General features: G+C 45.2%; 1 protein-coding gene across 2 annotated transcripts in view; it reads right to left on the bottom strand.

The window, feature by feature from the left end:
- LOC119386408 (ATP-binding cassette subfamily C member 4) overlaps positions 1 to 20,944 on the bottom strand; it is a 1,176,877-nt gene that overhangs the window by 1,010,898 nt on the left and 145,035 nt on the right. For both annotated transcript variants that reach the window (XM_037653719.2, XM_049414333.1), the window contains one exon: positions 16,895 to 17,012. In XM_037653719.2, the coding sequence (XP_037509647.1) occupies positions 16,895 to 17,012 (118 nt within the window). The remainder of the gene's footprint in view (positions 1 to 16,894; positions 17,013 to 20,944) is intronic.

Below are 20,944 nucleotides of genomic sequence, written 5' to 3' on the forward strand. Positions count from 1 at the left end.
TACATATATATACATATATATATATATATATACATATATATACATATATATATATATATACATATATATATATATATATATATATATATATATCATCAGCCTGTCTACGCCCACTGCAGGGCAAAGGCCTCTCCCATGTTCCGCCAATCAACCCGGTCCTGTGCTTTCTGCTGCCACGTTATACTTGCAAACTTCTTAATCTCATCTACCCACCTAATTTTCTGTCTCCCCCTCACGCGTTTGCCGTCTCTTGGAATCCAGTCAGTTCCCCTAATGACCACCGGTTATCCTGCCGACGTGCTACGTGCCCGGCCCATATCCATTTCTTCTTGATTTCGACTATGATGTCCTTAACCCCCGTTTGTTCCATGACCCACTCTGCTCTCTTCCTGTCTCTTAAGGTTACACCTATCATTTTCCTTTCCATCGCTCGCTGCGTCGTCCTCAATTTAAGTTGAACCCTCTTTGTAAGTCTCCAGGTTTCTGCTCCGTATGTAAGTACCGGTAAGATGCAGCTGTTATATACCTTCCTCTTGAGGGATAGTGGTAGATTACCATTCATCATCAAGTATCATCAAGGAGTGTGCAGTGGAAGTCGGGGGTACAGTCGTTAGACAGGACACTGGTAAGCTATCCCAAGAGACGCAAAACCTCATTAAGAAACGTCAAGCTATGAAAGCCTCAAATGCAACAGACAAAATAGAGCTGGCGGAGCTCTCGAAGTTAATCAATAGGCGTAAAGTAGCCGACATAAGAAAGTATATATATATATATATAATTCAAAAAATTTAGCACATAGGAAAACATTTTTCTGTAAAAGACTGACGTTGCGGTCGCGGGACTGGCCTTCCTCGGAGCGAAAAAAAATTTGCTATGTGCGGAATTTTTTTGAACGTTTATGTCCGGGTACTATGTTAGCAATTCATATATATATATATATATATATATATATATATATATATATATATATAGACATCCCACCGACTTTTCCCTCTTACCTAAAGGACACAAACCATTTCATCCGCGAAACTTCTAGTCTCAACATCCCAGCTGATAGCTTCCTGGTGACCATGGACGTCTGCTCACTGTACACTAACATACCCCACCGCGACGGAATTGGGGCTACTGTTTCTGAGTATGTGAAATTTGACTCATCGACCAGTGTAAGTGGCGAGGTACTGTCTAAACTTCTCGATCTTGTACTAAACCATAACCATTTTGAGTTTAATGGCAAGCACTTCCTTCAGGTCAGTGGCACTGCAATGGGCACAAAAATGGCCCCGAACTTTGCGAGCACCTTTATGGCATCTCTTGAAATCCCATTTATTCAAGGGCGCGCTTTGAAACCTTTGTATTACAGAAGATTCTTGGACGACATATTCATTATATGGAACCACGATGAGGGGAGCCTTCAACAGTTCATATGGGATTCGAACGAGCTCCACCCATCAAATAAATTCACGCATAGCATTTCTAAAACTAGCATTAACTTCTTGGACGTGACTGTTTCTGTCAAACATGAACGCCTTTCAACAAACCTTTACAGAAAGCCTACAGACCAGCAAATGTACCTACATTTCAACAGTAGCCATCCAAGACATTGCAAGACGGGTATTCCATATTGTCAGGCCTACCGGTATCGAAGAATATGCACCGATACACAGGAATTTGACAAACACGCAGAACGCCTAAAGAATTCCCTATCACAACAAAATTATCCCGAAGACATCATTGACGATGCCATACTACGTGCTCGCAACGTGAACCGGAATGACATAATTAAGGAGCCAAAAACAGTATCCAAAACAGCTTCCCAAACAAATCTTGTACTAACTTACTACTCATCGGTGCCACGAGTTAACAACATACTTTCCCGCCACTTCAACATAATTAGGCAAAGCAAACGACTGACTTCCATCTTCGCGGAGCCACGTCGCGTGGTGTACCGCAGGGATAAAAACCTGAAGGACATTCTTGTCAGAGCAAAAACAAACCCCGCCAAAATTGAGCCAGGGTGCCGCCCCTGCGGAAAAGCTCGTTGCAAGGTATGCCCACACATGGTCACAACGCGTGAATCAAAGGCAAGCTTCTCAGATTTCAAATTCAACATCACCCAAAACCTAAATTGTGACTCCAGCAATGTGATATACATGTTACATTGTAACGTCTGCGGGCAAGAATACATCGGCCAAACGGACACGCCATTTCGGCTGCGGTTCAATAATCACCGGTACCACGCCACTTCACTGCCGAAGCTACCCTTATCCAGACATCTGCGCTTACCAAACCACAGCTTTGAAAATATCAGCGTAACTCTTTTACAGTCCGGTTTCCAAAACACGCGCGCGCGCGAACAACGTGAGGCATATTTTATCTTTAAATTTAGAACATTAACAGCCGGCATCAATGAGGACCCTGGAAGACTCTCCTGCCTCCGAGAGATAAGCCAAAATGAATTTGGCAACACGGAATCATAATTGGGACCATGCCTGTTTCTTGACTGGCTCGTACGAGTGCAGTGTCGTTTACTTTCTTGCTTTTCCTTTCTCCCTTTTTTGTTTATTTTTTTGTTCATGTTTTTTCACTACTTGTACAATGTAAAGTGCTTACGCTCCTCCACCACTCGGAGCCTATTCACAGGGAGCGGGCGAAGATGAAAGGCGGTATGCCGACCCATTAAGGGGCGCTCTTCCCTCAGGTGCCCCATTCTGCCCTCCGCGACAACAATTTTGGGTGGCCCTGCGCCCGACGCGAACCGAGAAACACCTTCATCGACTTCATGCCATACACAGTTAGCGTTTTTTTTTCCTCGCCTCGTTTTCTGATTCGTCGGTGTTCTTCTTCTCCTTTTTTTTCTTTTTTTCTTTTTCCCTTTTCTTTCTTTTTCTCGTAATCTATCTCCCCCACTCTCTCAAATGTCCTTGAAGGCGAGAGAGCGACGCGGCAAGAAGCAAGACCGAACTTCGACATCAGTTTTAACTCATCCCCCGAAGAAGGGAGGACCCCTCCCGAAACTGTTGGGAATTAAATATTTATATCACTGTTGGCAACGCCTCCGTTGTATTAAACCCACTACCCGAGAAGAACTAGCCCATTGATTCATATCTACTCTTATATATATATATATATATATATATATATATATATATATATATATATATATATATATATATATATATATATATATATATATATATACGCAGGTATATACGAGTAGGCCTTTTTTAGCACAATTTAATCTCATGTTTCGGCCCTACGACCGGCTTTCCTCTGTGCATACAGAGGATAAGAAATCGCGAACACAGAACGCTACAAGCACGTCTTCCCACTTTTGCGCAAACCTTCGTGGCAGATTTGACTGGGACACCAATATTGTTGTGTACATGTTGGAATGCAGTGCCTGTTCAAAACAATATATTTGTGAAACAGAAACCCCATTTAGAACAAGCTTTAATAAACACAAATCGCATATAATTACTTTTCCCTATCTACAGTTATCACATGTTCGCATGCCACGCCACTCTTTTGACCAAATTAAAGCGACCATTCATGAATCTAGTTTTCGTTGAAATCATGTTCGCGAAATCCGACCGCGAATCATACCTGATAGTCAGTTTCAGCACTGGAGCAGGCGATATCAACGAGGATGCAGGCACACTAGCATGTCTTCATTCCGCGTAATTTACCTTGTTCAACAGTAACAAGAAGCGCACGCTAGCCTGCTTTTTTAGTATGACGACAACGGCATTTGTCTTGCGAAAGTGCTTTCTCCTGAGAACGTAGAACGTGAAAAAGCAAGAAGTCTTGTAATCGTACTCGAAGTCTCCTCTGTGGCCCCGTTATTCTTACGTTCGCTGTATTTCAGCGATATCGATTACACGGGCCTCTATCATCACTTGTCCACCGTTGAGTGGTCACAGGTTACTGACAAACCTAATGTTGATGACCAGGTTGATCGGTTTACGGAGCTTGTACTGAGCAGCATGCTTAATTTTATTCCCCAGTATACACCTAAACAACGTAAATATCCCCACTGGTTCTCATCTGAACTTATCAGTGCACTGAAGCATAAAGATCACGCACACAGGAAATCTAAATGTTCTCCATCCAGCGAGTGGAAGGAAGAGTTCAGCTTTTTTTGAACTCTCTCTAAACGCCTATATAAACGGGATCATAGTTCATACATTGAATTCTTAGAAAAAAGCGCCTCTGACAGGCCGGCTGAGTTTTGGAAGTATGTACGTAAACGGTCTAGCAACAGCGGAGAGTCCTTCAGACTACTAGACTCAAATGGGGTAGAAGTGCATGCCGTCGCTGACTGTTTTGCCACACATTTCTCATCCGTTTATAAGGCCTCAGACTCCAGCACTGATATCAGACAACAGCCCAAGGCAGTTAGCTCATCCAGTGCTTTGTCGCTGGATGAAAATCTTATCAGCGAATGCATTAAGCGCTTAAAACCATCCTTATCATGTGGCCCAGATGGCATCCCCTCCGCCATACTAAAAGCATATGGTACTATATTTGTCCCAGTACTGACTACGATATTTAATAACTGCCTGGACACTTCCACATTTCATAGCATGTGGAAAACTGCTCGTGTTTTCCCAGTATTTAAGTCGGGCTCTAAGACAGATGTTTCTAATTATCGCCCGATTTCTCTACTATGTGCCACATCAAAGATCTTCGAACTGGCTCTTCACAAAATATTGTCTTTTAGTGTGAAAAACTCATTGATTCCAAATCAACATGGTTTTCTTGCTGGCCGCTCAACTACCACAAATCTTGCTAGTTTCATGACGCAGATCTCCACACCTATTTCTCAGAGAGGACAGGTTGACGTAATCTACTGTGACCTGAGCAAGGCTTTTGACCTAGTCAGCCACACACTGATTATGGTTAAACTTGCGAACTTTGACGTTGACTTGTCCATTGTGAATCTCTTGCACAGCTATCTGCTCAATAGATCTTGTTATGTTGCCGTAAATGGCCAAACCTCTTCTTTGTATAAAGTGACTAGTGGGGTCCCTCAAGGGTCGGTATTAGGCCCACTCCTATTTTTAATTTACGTTAATGATGTTTCTTTTGCCATTCGTAATTCTTCTTTCCTCTTGTATGCCGATGACATCAAGATATTTAAGGAAATTCATTCAGTTAACGACTGTCGCTTGCTGCAGTCAGATTTGTGTTCTTTTTCCGAATGGTGCAACGGCAATAACCTTTCTCTAAATACCTCAAAGACAAAATTCATGTCTATCACTCGCAAAACATCTAGCGTGTCATTTCAATACTTTGTCAATTCTGTGCCGTTATGCAAGGCTTATGAAATCAGTGATCGTGGTGTTGTTGTTGACAGCGCGTTAAACTTTTCTTCTCACGTTAAGCGTGCTGCTATGCGGGGCCTTCGTTCTCTCGGATGTGTTTTTAGAATATCTCGAGAATTCAGGTCTCCCATGGCCCTACACAAATTGTACACGGCAATATGTCTTCCGCAACTTGAGTATGCGTCCGTGATATGGAATGGCATTGCTCAATCCAGCGGTAAAACCATTGAACGAGTCGAGAAAAGATTCATCAGCATATATAACCATCGCTTTGCTAAAAATGACTCTGGATCTCGTTCAAGTAGTACTGAATCATTATCACTGCCATCACTTCACTGCCGACGAAATCGTTCTGATCTCTTATTTCTCTACAAGCTAGTCCACGGTATCATATCCTGCCCTGTACTTCTCAATTGTGTTAATTTTCGAATTCCGCGTAAGTTAACCAGAGAGAACAGACCGTTTCATGTACCCGCCTGCTTCTTCCAACACTCTATCGTTGACAGAATACAAAGTCTTTATAATATTAATTTTCTTGATCTTGACGTGTTTCATAGTCCACAATCATTGTTTTTATCCGAGCTTTGCACTGTTTTGACATAGTATGGCACAATGTACAAAGTCTACCCTTCTCCGTCTTTCCGCATAGTTGTATATGTGCAATATAATTTTTTATTCCCCTCCAATATTTCTCATATTGTCTTATTTTACTCCTCCCCTTTTGTGTTCATTTCTCTTTGTCTACGTGTTTTTGCTCTTTTTATTTCTGAAGACTGTCTGTATTGTATTGTTTATTTTTATTGATTTTTTTTGCGTGCGCCTGCACAAAGACCTCACGGTTGTTCCTGGGCACGTTAAATAAATGATTGATTAATTATTATTATTATTATTAATATTATTAATGTTATTAAAATAATAATAATAATTATTATTATTATTATTATTATTATTATTATTATTATTATTATTGTTATTATTAATATTATTATTATTATTATTATTACTTCTGTCATCTTGAACGTGTAGTTTTCACTTCCCGACTGTTATTACTGTCTTTGTAAAAAAAGCTTATTCCATTCGTATTGTTGCCGCTACATACACATGTATCCCGTTAAGCCACTTCAGCAAAGCAGAAAGCTGGGCGAGTTGGTAGGTATTCATCTTCACAGGATAGCGGGCGCTTACTACGGGGACAAAGGGAGAAAACACGACAACAAAAGCGATAACTTTCAACTAAAGTTTATTCAAGGAAAAACGGAAGGACATAACACGCATGCGTCACTGCGCGAGAAAAAATATAACTAAATTATACGTCACACATCACTTCAAAGCCTAACAACATGGCGAGGTGATCACACATCTGTTGGCCCTTGCTAGGCGCTACTCGGTGTGCCCAAAAAAAAAGATAGTTCTATATCTGTTAGTGCCAATGACGTGCCTCACGCATCTATGTCCTTTTTTTAAATGCGAAGCATTTCTTAGCGAACCTTTGGCACTTTCAGCGTTTCTATCTACGTATCTATCTATCTGTCTAGCCGCCTACGTCCGGGTGTTCTCCTGATCGCCTTCTTGACTTGGTGTAGACCAAAATTGGCATGGGAGGGTAAGAGGATTTGACGAATATGACTGTCGGGTCATGACATGAATAACGTGAAAATCATGTCGCGTACGTCGTCAAACCCTTTCCATCCAGACACGTGTGGCACATACCCATTGTGGCACATACCCATTTACGGGCCGCGGTGTACTGGTATGCGCCAGAGGTGATTGACAGTTTATACTCAGGAACGGTGATAACGGACATTGGTAACCTAAATGGGAGAGCGTTAAGAAATACCGACATCGGCAGCGTTGACCGGACGAATGGAAAGAATGAAAATTAGCGTCCCAGTAAGAATCGAACACAAGCATTCTGCGTGGCAATAAACAAAACATAAACATAAACAAAACAAAAGCAATAAACACTGCATGATACTCCTACGTTACAGACGTCATATCAGATTAACGTCGGTGGTTCCAGTGTTCGCCCCGCTTATATATCAGTCTAATAAACATTACCTTTGTATTCCTATGATTCCGCAAGCTATATTGAAGTATTGCTCGACTCTGGAGGAATAAATTATGGAAAGTTACGTATGATATTCACATCATCACGCCGTAAAGTGCATTTAGTCCGCAAGAACCACGCAGTGTCCTTTTCATTTTTCAGGAGGCTGGGCGATAGCCTCTTGCTGACTGAGGATGATGCCAGATTGATTGACAACCGCTCTGTAGACTAGGCTACGTAGGCCACATACGCCCAGGTAGTCTACCAATACGACAAGCGCCATTCACTGATGTTCGTCTACGGGTCTATCCAGGCCTAGAAGCCTCGACGCCCTATATCGACAGACAATTTGTCGACGAAATCACCAAGGCATTGACAATTTCCAACAGCTGTACCATACATCATACTTCACTACACATGCACCTCTCGCCACCGCGATCACGCCCGGATCCGATAACAAGTCACGACCAGCTACTGGGGCTCACTGATCACGGTGATGATGACCTTGTTCAAGAAATGTCACGAACTTCTTCCTCACATGCACACGTGCTCGTGAAACGTGCGTGCGTTCTTTATCATAAGGGACAAGTATAAGCACTACATATCCGCGTACCACTTCTAGTATTAATACCCACGTTGCCGTTGGCAGCGTTACCCAACTGTAAGCAACTGGTTATATAACATATATGCGGCTCTTCAACATATATGTGTGCGTTTAAAATTTATAAATATCTTTAGCGTCATTTTGTAATGTTTCGCTCAGGAAAAAAAATTACGCCAGTTACCTTCCCGCGTTATGCTTCGCATAACATCGACTCCCACGGTACGTGGGATCTGCCTAACTTTTTTTTCATTTGGAAGGCCTCACAGATCTCCCTTTTAACCTTGTCCTTGTGACGGAATAAAACTGTGGTGCCTGTGAAATCCGCGGAGCGCCCGCAGTCCCTGCAATGCATGCCAAGGTGTGTCCAAAATGCGGGGCCTTTAACTGCGTTCCTATGTTCATTACTGTGCAGATTCAGACATCTGCCCCTCTGGCTAACGTAAACGCGGCGATATCATAACGGGATGCTATACAAAACTCCCGAGGCGCATGGCACGTGTCTGTAGGTGTGGTTAATGCTGCATGCTTGACTGGTCCTAGAACTTTATTCTAAGCGTCTGCGCACCGGGGACATACGCTGCGCACCTTGTGTTCCGCGGAAACCACCACCTTCACCTCATGCCGTGCGCCCACCTTTTTGAGCCGATGTAATAACCCATGCACATAAGGTGTGACCGCAAACTTCACTTTGTCTTTTGCTTTCGGCTCCGTCACGCCTAGTTGCTGCTCTGCCATCAATTTCTTTAGCTCCCGCAAAACCCGGCTACATGCGAGAACTGTCGTCTGGTTCGAGTAGCTCGCCCTCTTAAATTTGCTCAACTGAACATTCAAAATGGTGTAATAGTTGCGCAAAAAAGGCGAAGACAATAAAGTGAACACCACAAACGCTTACTCACAACTGGAAGCTTTATTGCTTGAACAGAAAAGATACCTAAACTTGACGCTCGACTAACCCTTTCTGCGCAACTATTAGACTATTAGGAATCATTAACAACTAGCTCGCCTTTCCATTTTGCTTAAAATTAACGCTTCCTTCCGTCATGTGTTCACATAATTTTGTCACGGCTGATCGCAGAGAAGATATGGCTATGCCATTCTTAACAACCTTTGAGTGAGCTGACCGGTAATCCAACAAAGGCTTAACGCTCCTGGGACTATATTGCCAACAGGTATGACCTGAACCAAAAGTTCGCTCATCTAAAAACTTTATCGAATCATTAACAGCAGTTTCTATAGTGAGGGACACTCTCATGCCTTGCTCTCTAAACACATTTAAGATGTCAATCATCCACGATGTTGCCATGCCCGATTCGGCAAAAATAATGTAATCATCGACGTTCCTAAAAATGGTCCGTACAAGGCCACAAAGATTACGATCCACGTTTCTGTCCACCTTTGCCAAAAAATTGTTAGATAACACCGTAGCCACTCTTGATCCGTTGCATATTCCTGATTTCTGAACAAAAACGCCTCCTGCAAACCATGTAAAAATTATGTAATATTCGACGTACCTAAAAATGGTCTCTGCAAGGTAGCAAAGATTACGATCCACGCTTCTGTCAACCTATGCCAAAAAATTACACCATCTCCCGCTGAAGGGGACCATGAGGCGATGCGAAGCAGCGTTTCGGCATGTCGAGCCCGCGTTTCATCCGTAGCAGTTTCCCGCCGACGTTGCCGTTTGCGCTGGGCTTCCCTAGCCCGGAGCTCGGGGTACGCTTGCCGCCGCTTACGTTGCGCTTCGAGTCTTCCGCTGCTCCACCCGCTGCTCCGCGATCTCGGCAGGCGTTAAGGTATTACTGCAACTGGCGCTGACGTTGACGTTGGAACTCATGACACTGGCGCTGCCGGCGCAGTGACTGGGCGTGTGTACGACCTAACGCGAGCCTTTTGTCTAAACAAGGAGGGGAGGGGAGAGGAGGTGTGTGGAGAGGGTTTGCGCATGCGCAGTAAGTGTGGTCACGCCGCACACCACCACGGGATTGAACTCCGGCATAAGCTGCTTCGCATCTAAAAAAATTCGATAGATCCCACGTACCGTGGGATTCGATGTTATGCGAAGCATGCGGCGGGAAGGTGACTGCGGCGTAATTTTGTAGCGTTAGCTACATTGGCCTAGCCGAGCCAGTTTCACGTGGATCCTCAAGAGCCGTGCTGCGCATGCGCGAGGATCAGTGATGTCACGCACCGAAGCCGGCACCTCCCTCGCACTTTGCCGCCGCCGGTCTGCGCTTTCCAGAGGAGAGACGTCGTAGCCTTGGCAGACGTATTGGCGCTGGAGCGCGCGCAGCTATTCGCCTTCGCTGTACAGTCGCCGTCTGACACTGCGCTGGAGCCGCTTAATAGCGCCTCTGACTGGCGTTTGCCAGTGTGTTATAGCCATGGAGAAGGAGCACGCAAATGCTGCTCAACTGCGCAGAAGACCGCAGAAGCTTAACTCATCGGATCCCGAAGTAGTTGCCTGGCAAAATAAATATACATATGCCACATAATACGTATACCGCGTGTGTTTCATTGGAGCAGCAGTAGGCATGATAATCAAGCTAATCCTAGACAATCAGGAAAGCTAGTTAAGAATAATTAGCTGAACCTTTACTAACGCTACGTTATCCTGGCATAGCCGAGCTAAGCCACTGCAACATTTTTTTACTGAGCGAAACGTTACAAAATGACTCTAAAGACTTCTATAAATTTTATACGCACACATATATGTTCAAGAGCCGCATAAATGTTATATAACCATGAAGCTTAGAATAACAGAGAGCTGAGCTAGTTGCTACGTATTCATTCTAAAAAGACAGCTGCGGCCGCTTCTACGTAGGACAGACGGGCCAATGCATTACCCAGAGATTGTTGGAACATAAGAGATCGTTAACAGGAGGCTCACCTTCTAATCTATCTTTACATTGTCGAGATTGTCAGTGCACGCCAAAATTCGTTGAATTAGCAGTGTTGTACCGGCATAGAAATGAAGAAACGCGCCTGATCATTGAAGCATGGCACATCGAGAATAGTGGTAGCGCATGCGTGAGCCAACCGTCGATTAACTTGCATAAAGATGAAATCAAATGGCTTAACATATATCTTCCATGTAGACCACCACGCGTGCCGGATTGATAGGTTCGCCTGTTGCATGGGCATGCACAGATAAGTTTTCGTGCCTTCTTTCTTTTCAGCCGTTGTGGGTATCTTCAGTTGTTAGTCGGCGTTTGTGGTGTCCTGACTTCTTTCTTGTGTCCGTGTTTGCACGCCCTGTCTTTTCAGAATGATTATATAACCGGTTGCTTACAGTTAAGTAACGCTGCCAACGGCATCGCGGGTATTACCACTAGAAGCGGTACGCTGATATGTGGTGCTTATACTTGTCCCTTATGATGGAGAACGCACGCATATTTCACGAACACGTGTGCATGTGTGCAAGACGTTCTTGACCGTTCTTGTTCAAGGTCATCATCACCGTGGTCACTGAGCCCCAGCAGCTGGTCGTGACTTGTTATCGGATCCGGTCGTGATCGCGGTGACGAGAGGTGCATGTGTAGTGAAGTATGGGGTATGCTACAGCTGTTGGAAATTGTCAATGCATTTGTAATTTCATCGACAAATTGTCTGTCGATATAGGCCGTCGAGGCTGGTAGGCCTGGATAGTGATCCGTAGACGAACCTCAGTGAATGGCGCTTGCCGTATTGGTAGACTACCTGGGCGTATGTGGCCTACGTAGCCTAGTCTACAGAGCGGCTGTCAATCAATCTGGCATCATCCTCAGTCAGCAAGAGGCCATCGCCCAGCCTCGTAAGAAATGAAGAGGACACTGCGTCGTTCTGGCGGACTAAGTGCACTTTACGGCGCGATGATATAAATATCATACGTACCTTACGTAACTTTCATCAATGTATTCCTCCCGGGTCGAGCGATGCTTTAAATTAGCTTGCGGAATGATAGGAATACAAAGGTAATGTTTATTGGGCTGCTATAAAAGCGGAGCTAACACTGGAACTACCAACGTACTGATATGACGCCTGTATCGTAGGAGTATCATGTAGTGTTTATTGCTTTCTTGCACAATTAGTTAGCCAGCACCACAACCACAATTGACGTTGCACCGCCATTACGCCAGCACAGGCTGTTTTTCCAAACCAGTTTGTAGATCTGGAGTGGCTCTTTGGTAGAATACATGATTGCCACGCAGAATGCTTGGGTTAGATTCCTGCTTTCTTCATACCTTATTCTATCGGGGTCTATATATTAGAGTGGGAAAATAATCACGGAGACCCCGATATAATAAGGAATGAAGAAAGTGATTGCGACTTTCGTTGGTTTGGCACTGTGTATTTTCACTAACGTTTCGTCTGGTGGACCAGACTTTGCGAAAGGAACAAGTACACCGTGGTACTTGTTTGTTGCAATATATATCTATACATATATATATATATATATATATATATATATATATATATATATATATATATATATATATATATATATATATATATATATATATATATATAGTTCAAAGAAATTAAGCACGTAGGAAAAATTGTTCTGTAAAGGACTGACGTTACGGCCGCGGGACCGGCCTTCGTCGGAGTGACTTCAGTCCTTTACAGAACAATTTTTCCTACGTGCTTGATTTTTTTTAAACTTGTACTTCCGGGTCCTTTGTTAGGACTTCATTGTTTATATATATATATATATATATACATATATATATATATATATATATATATATATATATAGATATATATATATATATATATATATATACGTAGATAATGAAGAGTCTGTCCTTGGTTGCCGTAAAGTAAATAGGAAAAAAAGTATACGCTTCTAAAAAACCTTAATTGTCGACGTTTCGATCTGAGGCTGACCTTCATCAAGACGAAATTTACCAGGCTTCGATGAGTTTTTATATCATCGTCCTCCGAGCAGAGAGAGAGAAAAAAAAGTAAAAACTAAGACTGAAAAGTTATGAAAATAAACATAAAAAAGTCACAGTTTCGCCGCAAGGGCGAAGCAATGAATGCGATAGCAAGAAACTCATGCTATACGAATTGAGGCTCGCCAACACTCTCAGTTTAAACAGCGCACCTGTTGCAAAGGCGGCCGAAGCAGCGAAGGAAACTAGCGTGCTTCAAGTGTCGAGCTGTGACACTTGATAGTTCGCGCTCATCTTCTGTTTGTTCGTTTAGCGGCGTCCCTTGAGGTCGAGTGACTTTCGTACGCTCCGTAACATGAGCGCGGACATCACGGTGAAAGCGTGAAACATCCCTCTTCCCCTCACCACGAGAAAACCGCGCGAGCAGACAGCGCAAGGGCAAGGTTCTAACTGCGCAAATATAAGAAGAAGCGAGCAAGCGAGCGAGCGAGCTCGCCGACGACTTTTAAATGCGCCCGTTGCGCTCCTAGCGCCATGTCGCTGGTAATGAAGAAACGCTTATAAGCGCCTGCCGTCTCTGAGTCCGTCCAGCGGTAAATGGTGTGTATATAACGCTAGCCGTTAGCTGCGTGGGGGATCTGCGTTTCGTGGCGTAGTGGATAGCGCCACTCGCTGCGGAGCAAGAGGTCCCTGGTTCGATTCCGCGCTTTGGAAGCATTTTTCTGAATTATTTTTCTTTGGGGCTTTTATATATATATATATACATACTTATACATATACGGTGCATGACGGCGGCGACGGCAAAATTCAGCCGAGACTGTCCATATAATTGCTATCGCAATAAAAAATGCCCCCACCTCCCCGAAGGGAATCGTGAGGAAATGCGAATGCATTTCTTGCGCCGAGAGTACACGGCGTAGTAATTTTAATGGCGTAAATAATGACGAGACGAGGATTTGTACCGCAACCATTTATTTACATATTCATCAGCACCTGTTTGTGTTGTCATTGTACTTGACGGCCATAATATCAGGCTTGTGGTGGCTAAAGTGTACAGTCAAAGGGTCTTTGAGAAGCATGCACACGTCACAGTATCGGATAAAAGTGAGATCAATGCAACTTCCGCGAATGGTAGTCGGACACTTGTCGGACTCGGCGGAGGCACACTGCATAGAGTACTTTGCCCGCATGTACTCCACCAACCACTCGCCGCTCTTTTTTCTCACGTCCACGTTAAAGTCACCAATCAAGACGACGGGGTCAGATACTTTGGAGCGCACACACACACTTTCCATAGCCGCGTCCAGTTGCACGGCAACGGCGTCACGAGCGAGGTTGGGCGCGAGGTACACGGTCACTACAAAGACTCCGTACCGTTGCCGTCAGACATTCGCCTTCACCGACTTCTGCCATCGCCTGGAGAGGCGCCCAGCGAGAGCGAGGTCGAGAGTGAGGCGCGAGCGGACGGGAGAGTGGGGCGCAGGGAGGAGAGAGAGCGAACGGCGAGAGAAGGAGCGGCGAAGCACTGCACCTACCCTCTCCTACTCTCTCGCACCACATGCTCCGGTGGCTAGGGGCGAGGATAAGCGCGCGCGCCCGCAGCTGTCGCTATGGGAGAGGGAGTGAGAGCGGAGAGATAACACCTGCCGGCGCGCGGACAACGCCGGATGCCTTACATAGCCCGACTAAGAAATGCATTCGCATTTAAAAGAAGTGAAAACCTTAAGGAAGAAGGAAAACGAGTCGCGAACAAACCATGTGCACATACTTGGACATACGAACAACATGTGTTTCCTGAAGAAAAAAAAGTAAAGCTATGCAGATATACACAGATCGTCCAGGTGGAGACATGAAGTACATTCCTGTGGTCCATAGTCGAGCTCCAATGTTCTGGCTGCCCCCTCCTCACTTGTTCCCGAAGCTGGGACACAATAAGTGACTATATTCCGTGAGGTGTGACAATGGACTGAAGTTCATTGTCACGCCTCACGTCTTCGGCTCCCCCCTTTTACAGGTGCTCGTGAAGCCTGAGAGGGGATGAGGCTTCACAAGAAGGGATAAGCGCTTAAAAAAGGGGTCAACTGAAAAAGCTTAGTATAAGTCCGGGAAAAGTGTAGATAGGTACGTTCACTGAAAAACAGGCAGCCATGATCTCCGGTCTGTGGCTCAAGATATTGTTTCCAAAGTATATGGAGAATACCTTTCAGAGTTTTGGCGGGGGGTGGAATCTTTCAGTCTTTCGAGTGTCGGAGTGGTTTAGTTTTCGGGAGGGGTCTTGGAAAAGCTGCCCCCTCTTTTTTTCTCTCCCCTCCCTCCCCCTTGAAATGCGCGTGAGGATGTTGCATGCCCGACAGCGTGCTTCTGTTCGCAACTTTCACGGCCTATAGGTGGCGCGACTTTACATACAACATGGTGGTCGTTGAGATTATCGGTCCGCTACTAGACGGTTTGGAATGCACACGTTTGCAGAATAGTTCAGTTCTCTGCGCTTCGGTCGCACTCCGATTTATGTCTTTGTGAAAGCAGGGTTGCGGTAACATATTGTAGCAAGTAAAGGAATGTCGGGTGAGTGATTGCAACCACATTAGGAAGATAAATATGCACACAATTGTAAATAAGGCAAACACACTCGTCGTGTTGCTTGCGGTGCATAATCGCGCTCTGCAACGCCTGCTGTGTGGCTAGCACAATATGATAATGGGAAACTCAGTAAAGATCTCTCAGTAATGTCACAGACATTCTCGGAGACGTGCTTTATCTCATTTTTGCTTGCATTGCACTCTTCCGCGTAGCTTGCTCAGCTCACTTCAAAGCACGAAGTAATGTAAGCAAACGAAAAATAAAACGTGTTGCCTTTCGAGACCGATACACAAGAACCATTTGAGACATGTGCGATTATCCGAAATATGACTTTATTGCGTTCTCTTGAAAAAAAAAATAAGAACAAAAAGACAGCGAAATGTCACAATAAGTTGGCAAGCAGCGAATGGAACCAGCGGCAAGACGCAATTTTGACGTTTAAGAAAGGACGTTCCGGTTATCATTCCACGTTTTCGGTGTTTGGGAAGTGCAATAAATAACATCGTATGGAACAGGGACGAAAAACAGCGCCATCAGCAAGTAATACTGAACAAAAAGTGATGATGTGAAGGTCACGGAGGCACTTCACAGCCACTTCAGACGTGGAATGATGCGATGGACGCTCTGAAAGCGGACCTTTCATATTCAAGAGGCGGAACGCATTCCTAATCAGTTCTGGTGCTGTCTGCACAGCGACCGGGTCGAGCGGAGGAAGGAAGCGCGAGAAATGTCATATGAGGTAGCAAATATATACTCGGGCACACAATGGGATGCTGCATACATTCATGGGCATTGGTTATTTGCTTGCGAAGTTAACCTGCTGAGGCACTCACGGTTTTTTGAGGCGCTAGTCTGAAGGGGAGGCTTGCTTTGCCTCCCGCTGTACGCCGTGATCATCGAGGCCCGCAGTAAAATCAGTTGCCTTTTTATTTTTATGTTCCGTTCAGATTGAGGAACCGAACGTGTCACGGTAATATTTAGACCGTACGCACAGGTGCAAGAGGACCCCAAACGAGACAAAACAAGTGGCAGCATACGCTGACTTCAGCGGGTCAAACATTTCAATAATCTCTGCAGAGCTTCCGCCAGCCACCGCTCGGCGGCGCCACGGTACGTTAAAGTTGTGAACAGCGATATCCGAAAAAGACAGAGAGAGATTCGGTTACGATTATGATTATTATTATTATTATCTGGAATCTCCCAGAGCGCGAATTGAAGACAGAATGCCCGGATTGATATTTATTTAGTCCAGCCTTGAATGTATCAAATTTATAGATCATATATGATTCGTGCTGTTATATTTGACCTAAGGGACCTCAAGACTAAACGAATAGCGACAATTCAATTACGTGGCTATGTATACGAACCCTCGCTCAGCGTTCAACTTCATTAAAACTTATGTGTCAGCTTGCGTCGCTTTCTAGACAGCGAACTCACAACAGAAAAGGTTGCCCATTTCTCTTACCTCTATCAGTACGAGTAGCGATACCATGATGTATGTGAATCCGAAGGCCCTGAAAATTGCGTTGAGCAGGTTGGGTCGCTTGCCTTGCTTCATCTTCCTGATCTCCTTGTCCCATTCTCTGCGAACGTAGTATTGTTTCTATTCAAGAACACAGTGTCGTTTCCAATACGAGTGGAGTACAATAAGCGTACAAAAAATACAATATACGAATTGCTCGTGATCACCGAGTACACTAACTTTGCGCTAGTCTAGAATATCCAGTCACGTGGTGTCACAAATTTTGGCATAAGAAGAAAATGAACTTGGTTAACACATTAAGCATTTCAAGTGCCTAAAATAGTATTAGTCTTTAGTCAATTTCAAATTTTGCATTCTCGTTTATTGATAGCCGTTTGACCCGGCGCGATGATCTAGTGGTTATTGCGCTCGACTGCTCACCCGAAGGTCGCGGGAGCGAATGCCGGCCACGGCGGCAGCATTTTCTGATGGAGGCGAAAATGTTTGAGGACCGTGTACTTAGATTTAGGTGCACGTTAAAGGATCTCGGGTTGCCGAAATTTCCGGAGCCCTTCACTACGGCCTCCCTCATCAAGATATCGTGGTTTTGGGACGTTAAACCCCAGATGTTATTATTCTTTTATTCAAAGACATTCCGCTCATGACTGTGCTTACTTCAAGGAATTTCTCGAAAAAGTAAGAATATGAAAAGAAACTGTGTGGGCAGGTTGGTTGAAAATACTAAAGTATAACAGCGCGGAAACGAGAAGGACGAAGGAGAGTAACTAACACGAAAGGCGAAGCGCTGACTTTCCAGTGAAGTTTATTGCAGAAAAGAACAACAATATAAAGAGAGCGAGACGTATAGAAACACAGCATAACTCTAAAGAAATATATCGACAGTAATTAAAGCCTACATGAATTCTGCTGATCATGCGCAGCAGGCAAATATTCAAATTCTTTTTCCATCATGGCCATGGACTGCATGCTCACACAATTCGTACCTACTCCAAGACTATTCTAACAATTTCCGCTGACTCAATAATTTCGACCGTTAAATCGGATCCGCTTTGTCGCATCACTCGGCACTTATCATAAAGGGGTTTGCCATTTCTGATGTCCCACGTGCGGCAATGAAGGGCTATAAGGAAAGGAAATTGGTACATTAGGTACGAATTGTGTGAGCGTGCCACCCATTGCCCTGACGGCAAAAGAACATGAATACTTGTGCCGTGCGCACGGCCAGCACAAGTGATGTAGGCGTCCATTTTTTATCATCTTTTGATAAAATCAGTTTTGACTCTTTGCTGTTTTCTTAGGTCAGCAAACGTTTGTAGGCTTGTTCTTTTCTCGAGCGGAACGATCTCAACGCGAGTTGCACTACGTCACCGCTGCCGCAGTGCATGCCAGTACTTGTACTACTCGATACGCTCAGCTGCGTATAGCCTGTACAACGGCAAGCTGCATTAACAAGCTGAACAGGACAAAGCGCATCTTTCAACTGTTTCATTTCGTGAGGTGTTCACATATATATACGTATAAAATACAAGGCACACGTCAGAGTGACAAGAACACAGCACCCTCGCCTACGCGTCATCTATTAAAGACGATAGTCTTTCTTGGGATACTTAAACAGAGAAATTTTGTTCTGTCCTTCTGTTTCTCGGCACGTCCCTCGATTCAGCCACTCGGCCACAGTTGAACCACTTGCCCAAGGGCCAGTCTTCTTGAACGGCTGACTAGGTTCATACATGTGTACATTGTCGATCAAAAAGCAAACATTACGCTTATCTGAGGCGCAACATCACTAGGTAAGTATTAGGTGGTGTGTTCCTTTAATAGAAAATACATACATACGTAATTCTAAAGACCCTAGTTTCTTAAGCTGCGCTGAAAATACGACTGCGCTGAAGCATGCCTTCCTCCGTGCCCTCTGCACGAGCTCATTGTTGTGTTTCGGTTTCGGTTCTGTACTGCACTGTACGAAAGCCATGGGGCGCCGCTCTGGCATTCCTGTTTTACCCAGGCGACGTGTAAATAAAAGAGTGTGAGGAGAGTACTCGTTGAGTGCGGACGTTTCTTCTGCTTCAGCGCTTCGCGCCAAACCGCGTGTTCGGGCTGGCTGGTGTCCCCGCCGGTCGCGTTGGTCACCGGCGGTCTTCGCCTGCTGCTGCGCCGGGACTACCAGCCCGCAACACAACACTCATGTTTCCCGACGTATTGGCAGATGGCGTCCACGCCTCTTCTATCGTCTTTAGACGACATTTGCAGCGAAGCACGCAGATACGCGGCCAATTTTTTTTTGCGCTTTCACCACGAGATTCACTTCTGCAGAAGATAAATGTATGGACAGCATGCTGACGCAATTTTCGTCACCCAGAGAAGCCATGATAGCTGCTTCACAAACCAGTCTCTCTCTGTCGTCTTTCACATGTTTAATGATTTTTGTTTTAGCAAATTCAGGCGCACATGAGCATCAATTACGATGTGTAGCTAGATTACCTGGATGGCTTAGTTGTTTGCAATTGTACCGATGCTCTCTGAGTCTTGTGCTGATGCATATTGAAGTTTGTCCTATTCATTGCTTTCCGCAAGGTAGTGATATACTGTACACTAATTCGACGTCACAATACTCTTCTTCTTCCCAGAGCTGGAGCGGGTCGTATGTGTGTACACAGCCCGGCGCCGCGAGCTAACCGCCAAGCCATCTGAACTTGCACGCCGTGTGTGATGTGTAGAAGTGACATTTGTCTTTTCCCATTTTCCTTCGTCCCTTGCTCACGCCGCTTTGCATCTACCGTACGAAGATAAGACGGGCATAACCCGCCGCCTCGCCCGCCTCCGGCGGCTCTCCGCCTCTCCTCCCGCGGTTGTTTCCCTCCCTCGTTTTGTCACTGTTGCTTCCTTCGTTAGTTCTCTCTTTCTTTCTTTATTTTTTCTCTCTTTTTTTCTTTTTTTTTCTTTTTTTGAAAGTATCGTCAGGTCCCCGAACTGGGTGGGCGGTCCTTGTGCAGCGGGTTCGGCCATGGCCTTTTGAATTCATTTCACTTACATCCTCTGAGGAAGGCTAGTCCTCCAGCCGAAACTCTCAGCGTAAAATCAATATTTGTTTTGTTTCCTATATTATAGCACGAAGTTTTTCACAATTTTTATTACGGTAGCCAGAAGAAGTTCTCTTTATCCTATATATTTGTCCCATACAAGTGTCCCATACAAATCGATGCCAACGCGTCCAAACGGTCGGTCAGGGCAAGGTAGAGGTTGCAGACCTGCCGGCGACATGTGCGTTGAAGTTTTGCGGCGCTGGCAATCGATGCAGGAGCGAACGAACTTCTGCACGTAGCGGTACATCCCTCGCCAAAAATACCGTTGGCGAATGCGGTGGTAGGTCTTCGATACCCCAGAGTGTGCACACTGCGGATCAGAGTGGAACGACTCGCATATGTCAGAACGCAGACTGCGGGGTATTACTAGTAGCCACTGGCGGCCGTCGCCGTCGTAATTGCGTCGGTGCAGCAGGTGGTCGCGAACGGCGAAATGGGGGGCTTGACGACGCAACGAGCGAGTGGTTGGTGTGGCCGATGGATCAGTCAGCAAGTCTATCAGTGAGGCAATCCATTGATCCTTGCGCTGCTCGGTAGCGATGGTGCGAATGTCGATGGAAGAAACGACAAAGTGAGACGCTGAGCTGTAGGCATTGTCGTCAGGCAAGGGAGAGCGCGACAGGGCGTCGGCGTCAGCATGCTGGCGTCCGTTGCGGTACAGCACGCGGATGTCGTAGTCTTGCAGGCGAACTGCCCAACGGGCGAGACGGCCTGAGGGATCCTTCAATGACGACAACCAGCACAGTGCATGATGGTCCGCGACGACATCAAATGGCCGACCATAAAAATAAGATCGGAACTTCGTAAGGGCCAAATGATTGCCAGGCATTCTTTCTCGGTGACGGTGTAGTTGGTCTCGGCTTTAGTAAGCGTACGACTTGCATATGCGACGACATATTCCGGGAACCCAGGTTTGCGCTGCGCAAGGACAGCACCGAGGCCAACACCG

Source organism: Rhipicephalus sanguineus, chromosome 3 (assembly GCF_013339695.2).
Source record: "Rhipicephalus sanguineus isolate Rsan-2018 chromosome 3, BIME_Rsan_1.4, whole genome shotgun sequence".
Lineage (NCBI taxonomy): Eukaryota > Metazoa > Arthropoda > Arachnida > Ixodida > Ixodidae > Rhipicephalus > Rhipicephalus sanguineus.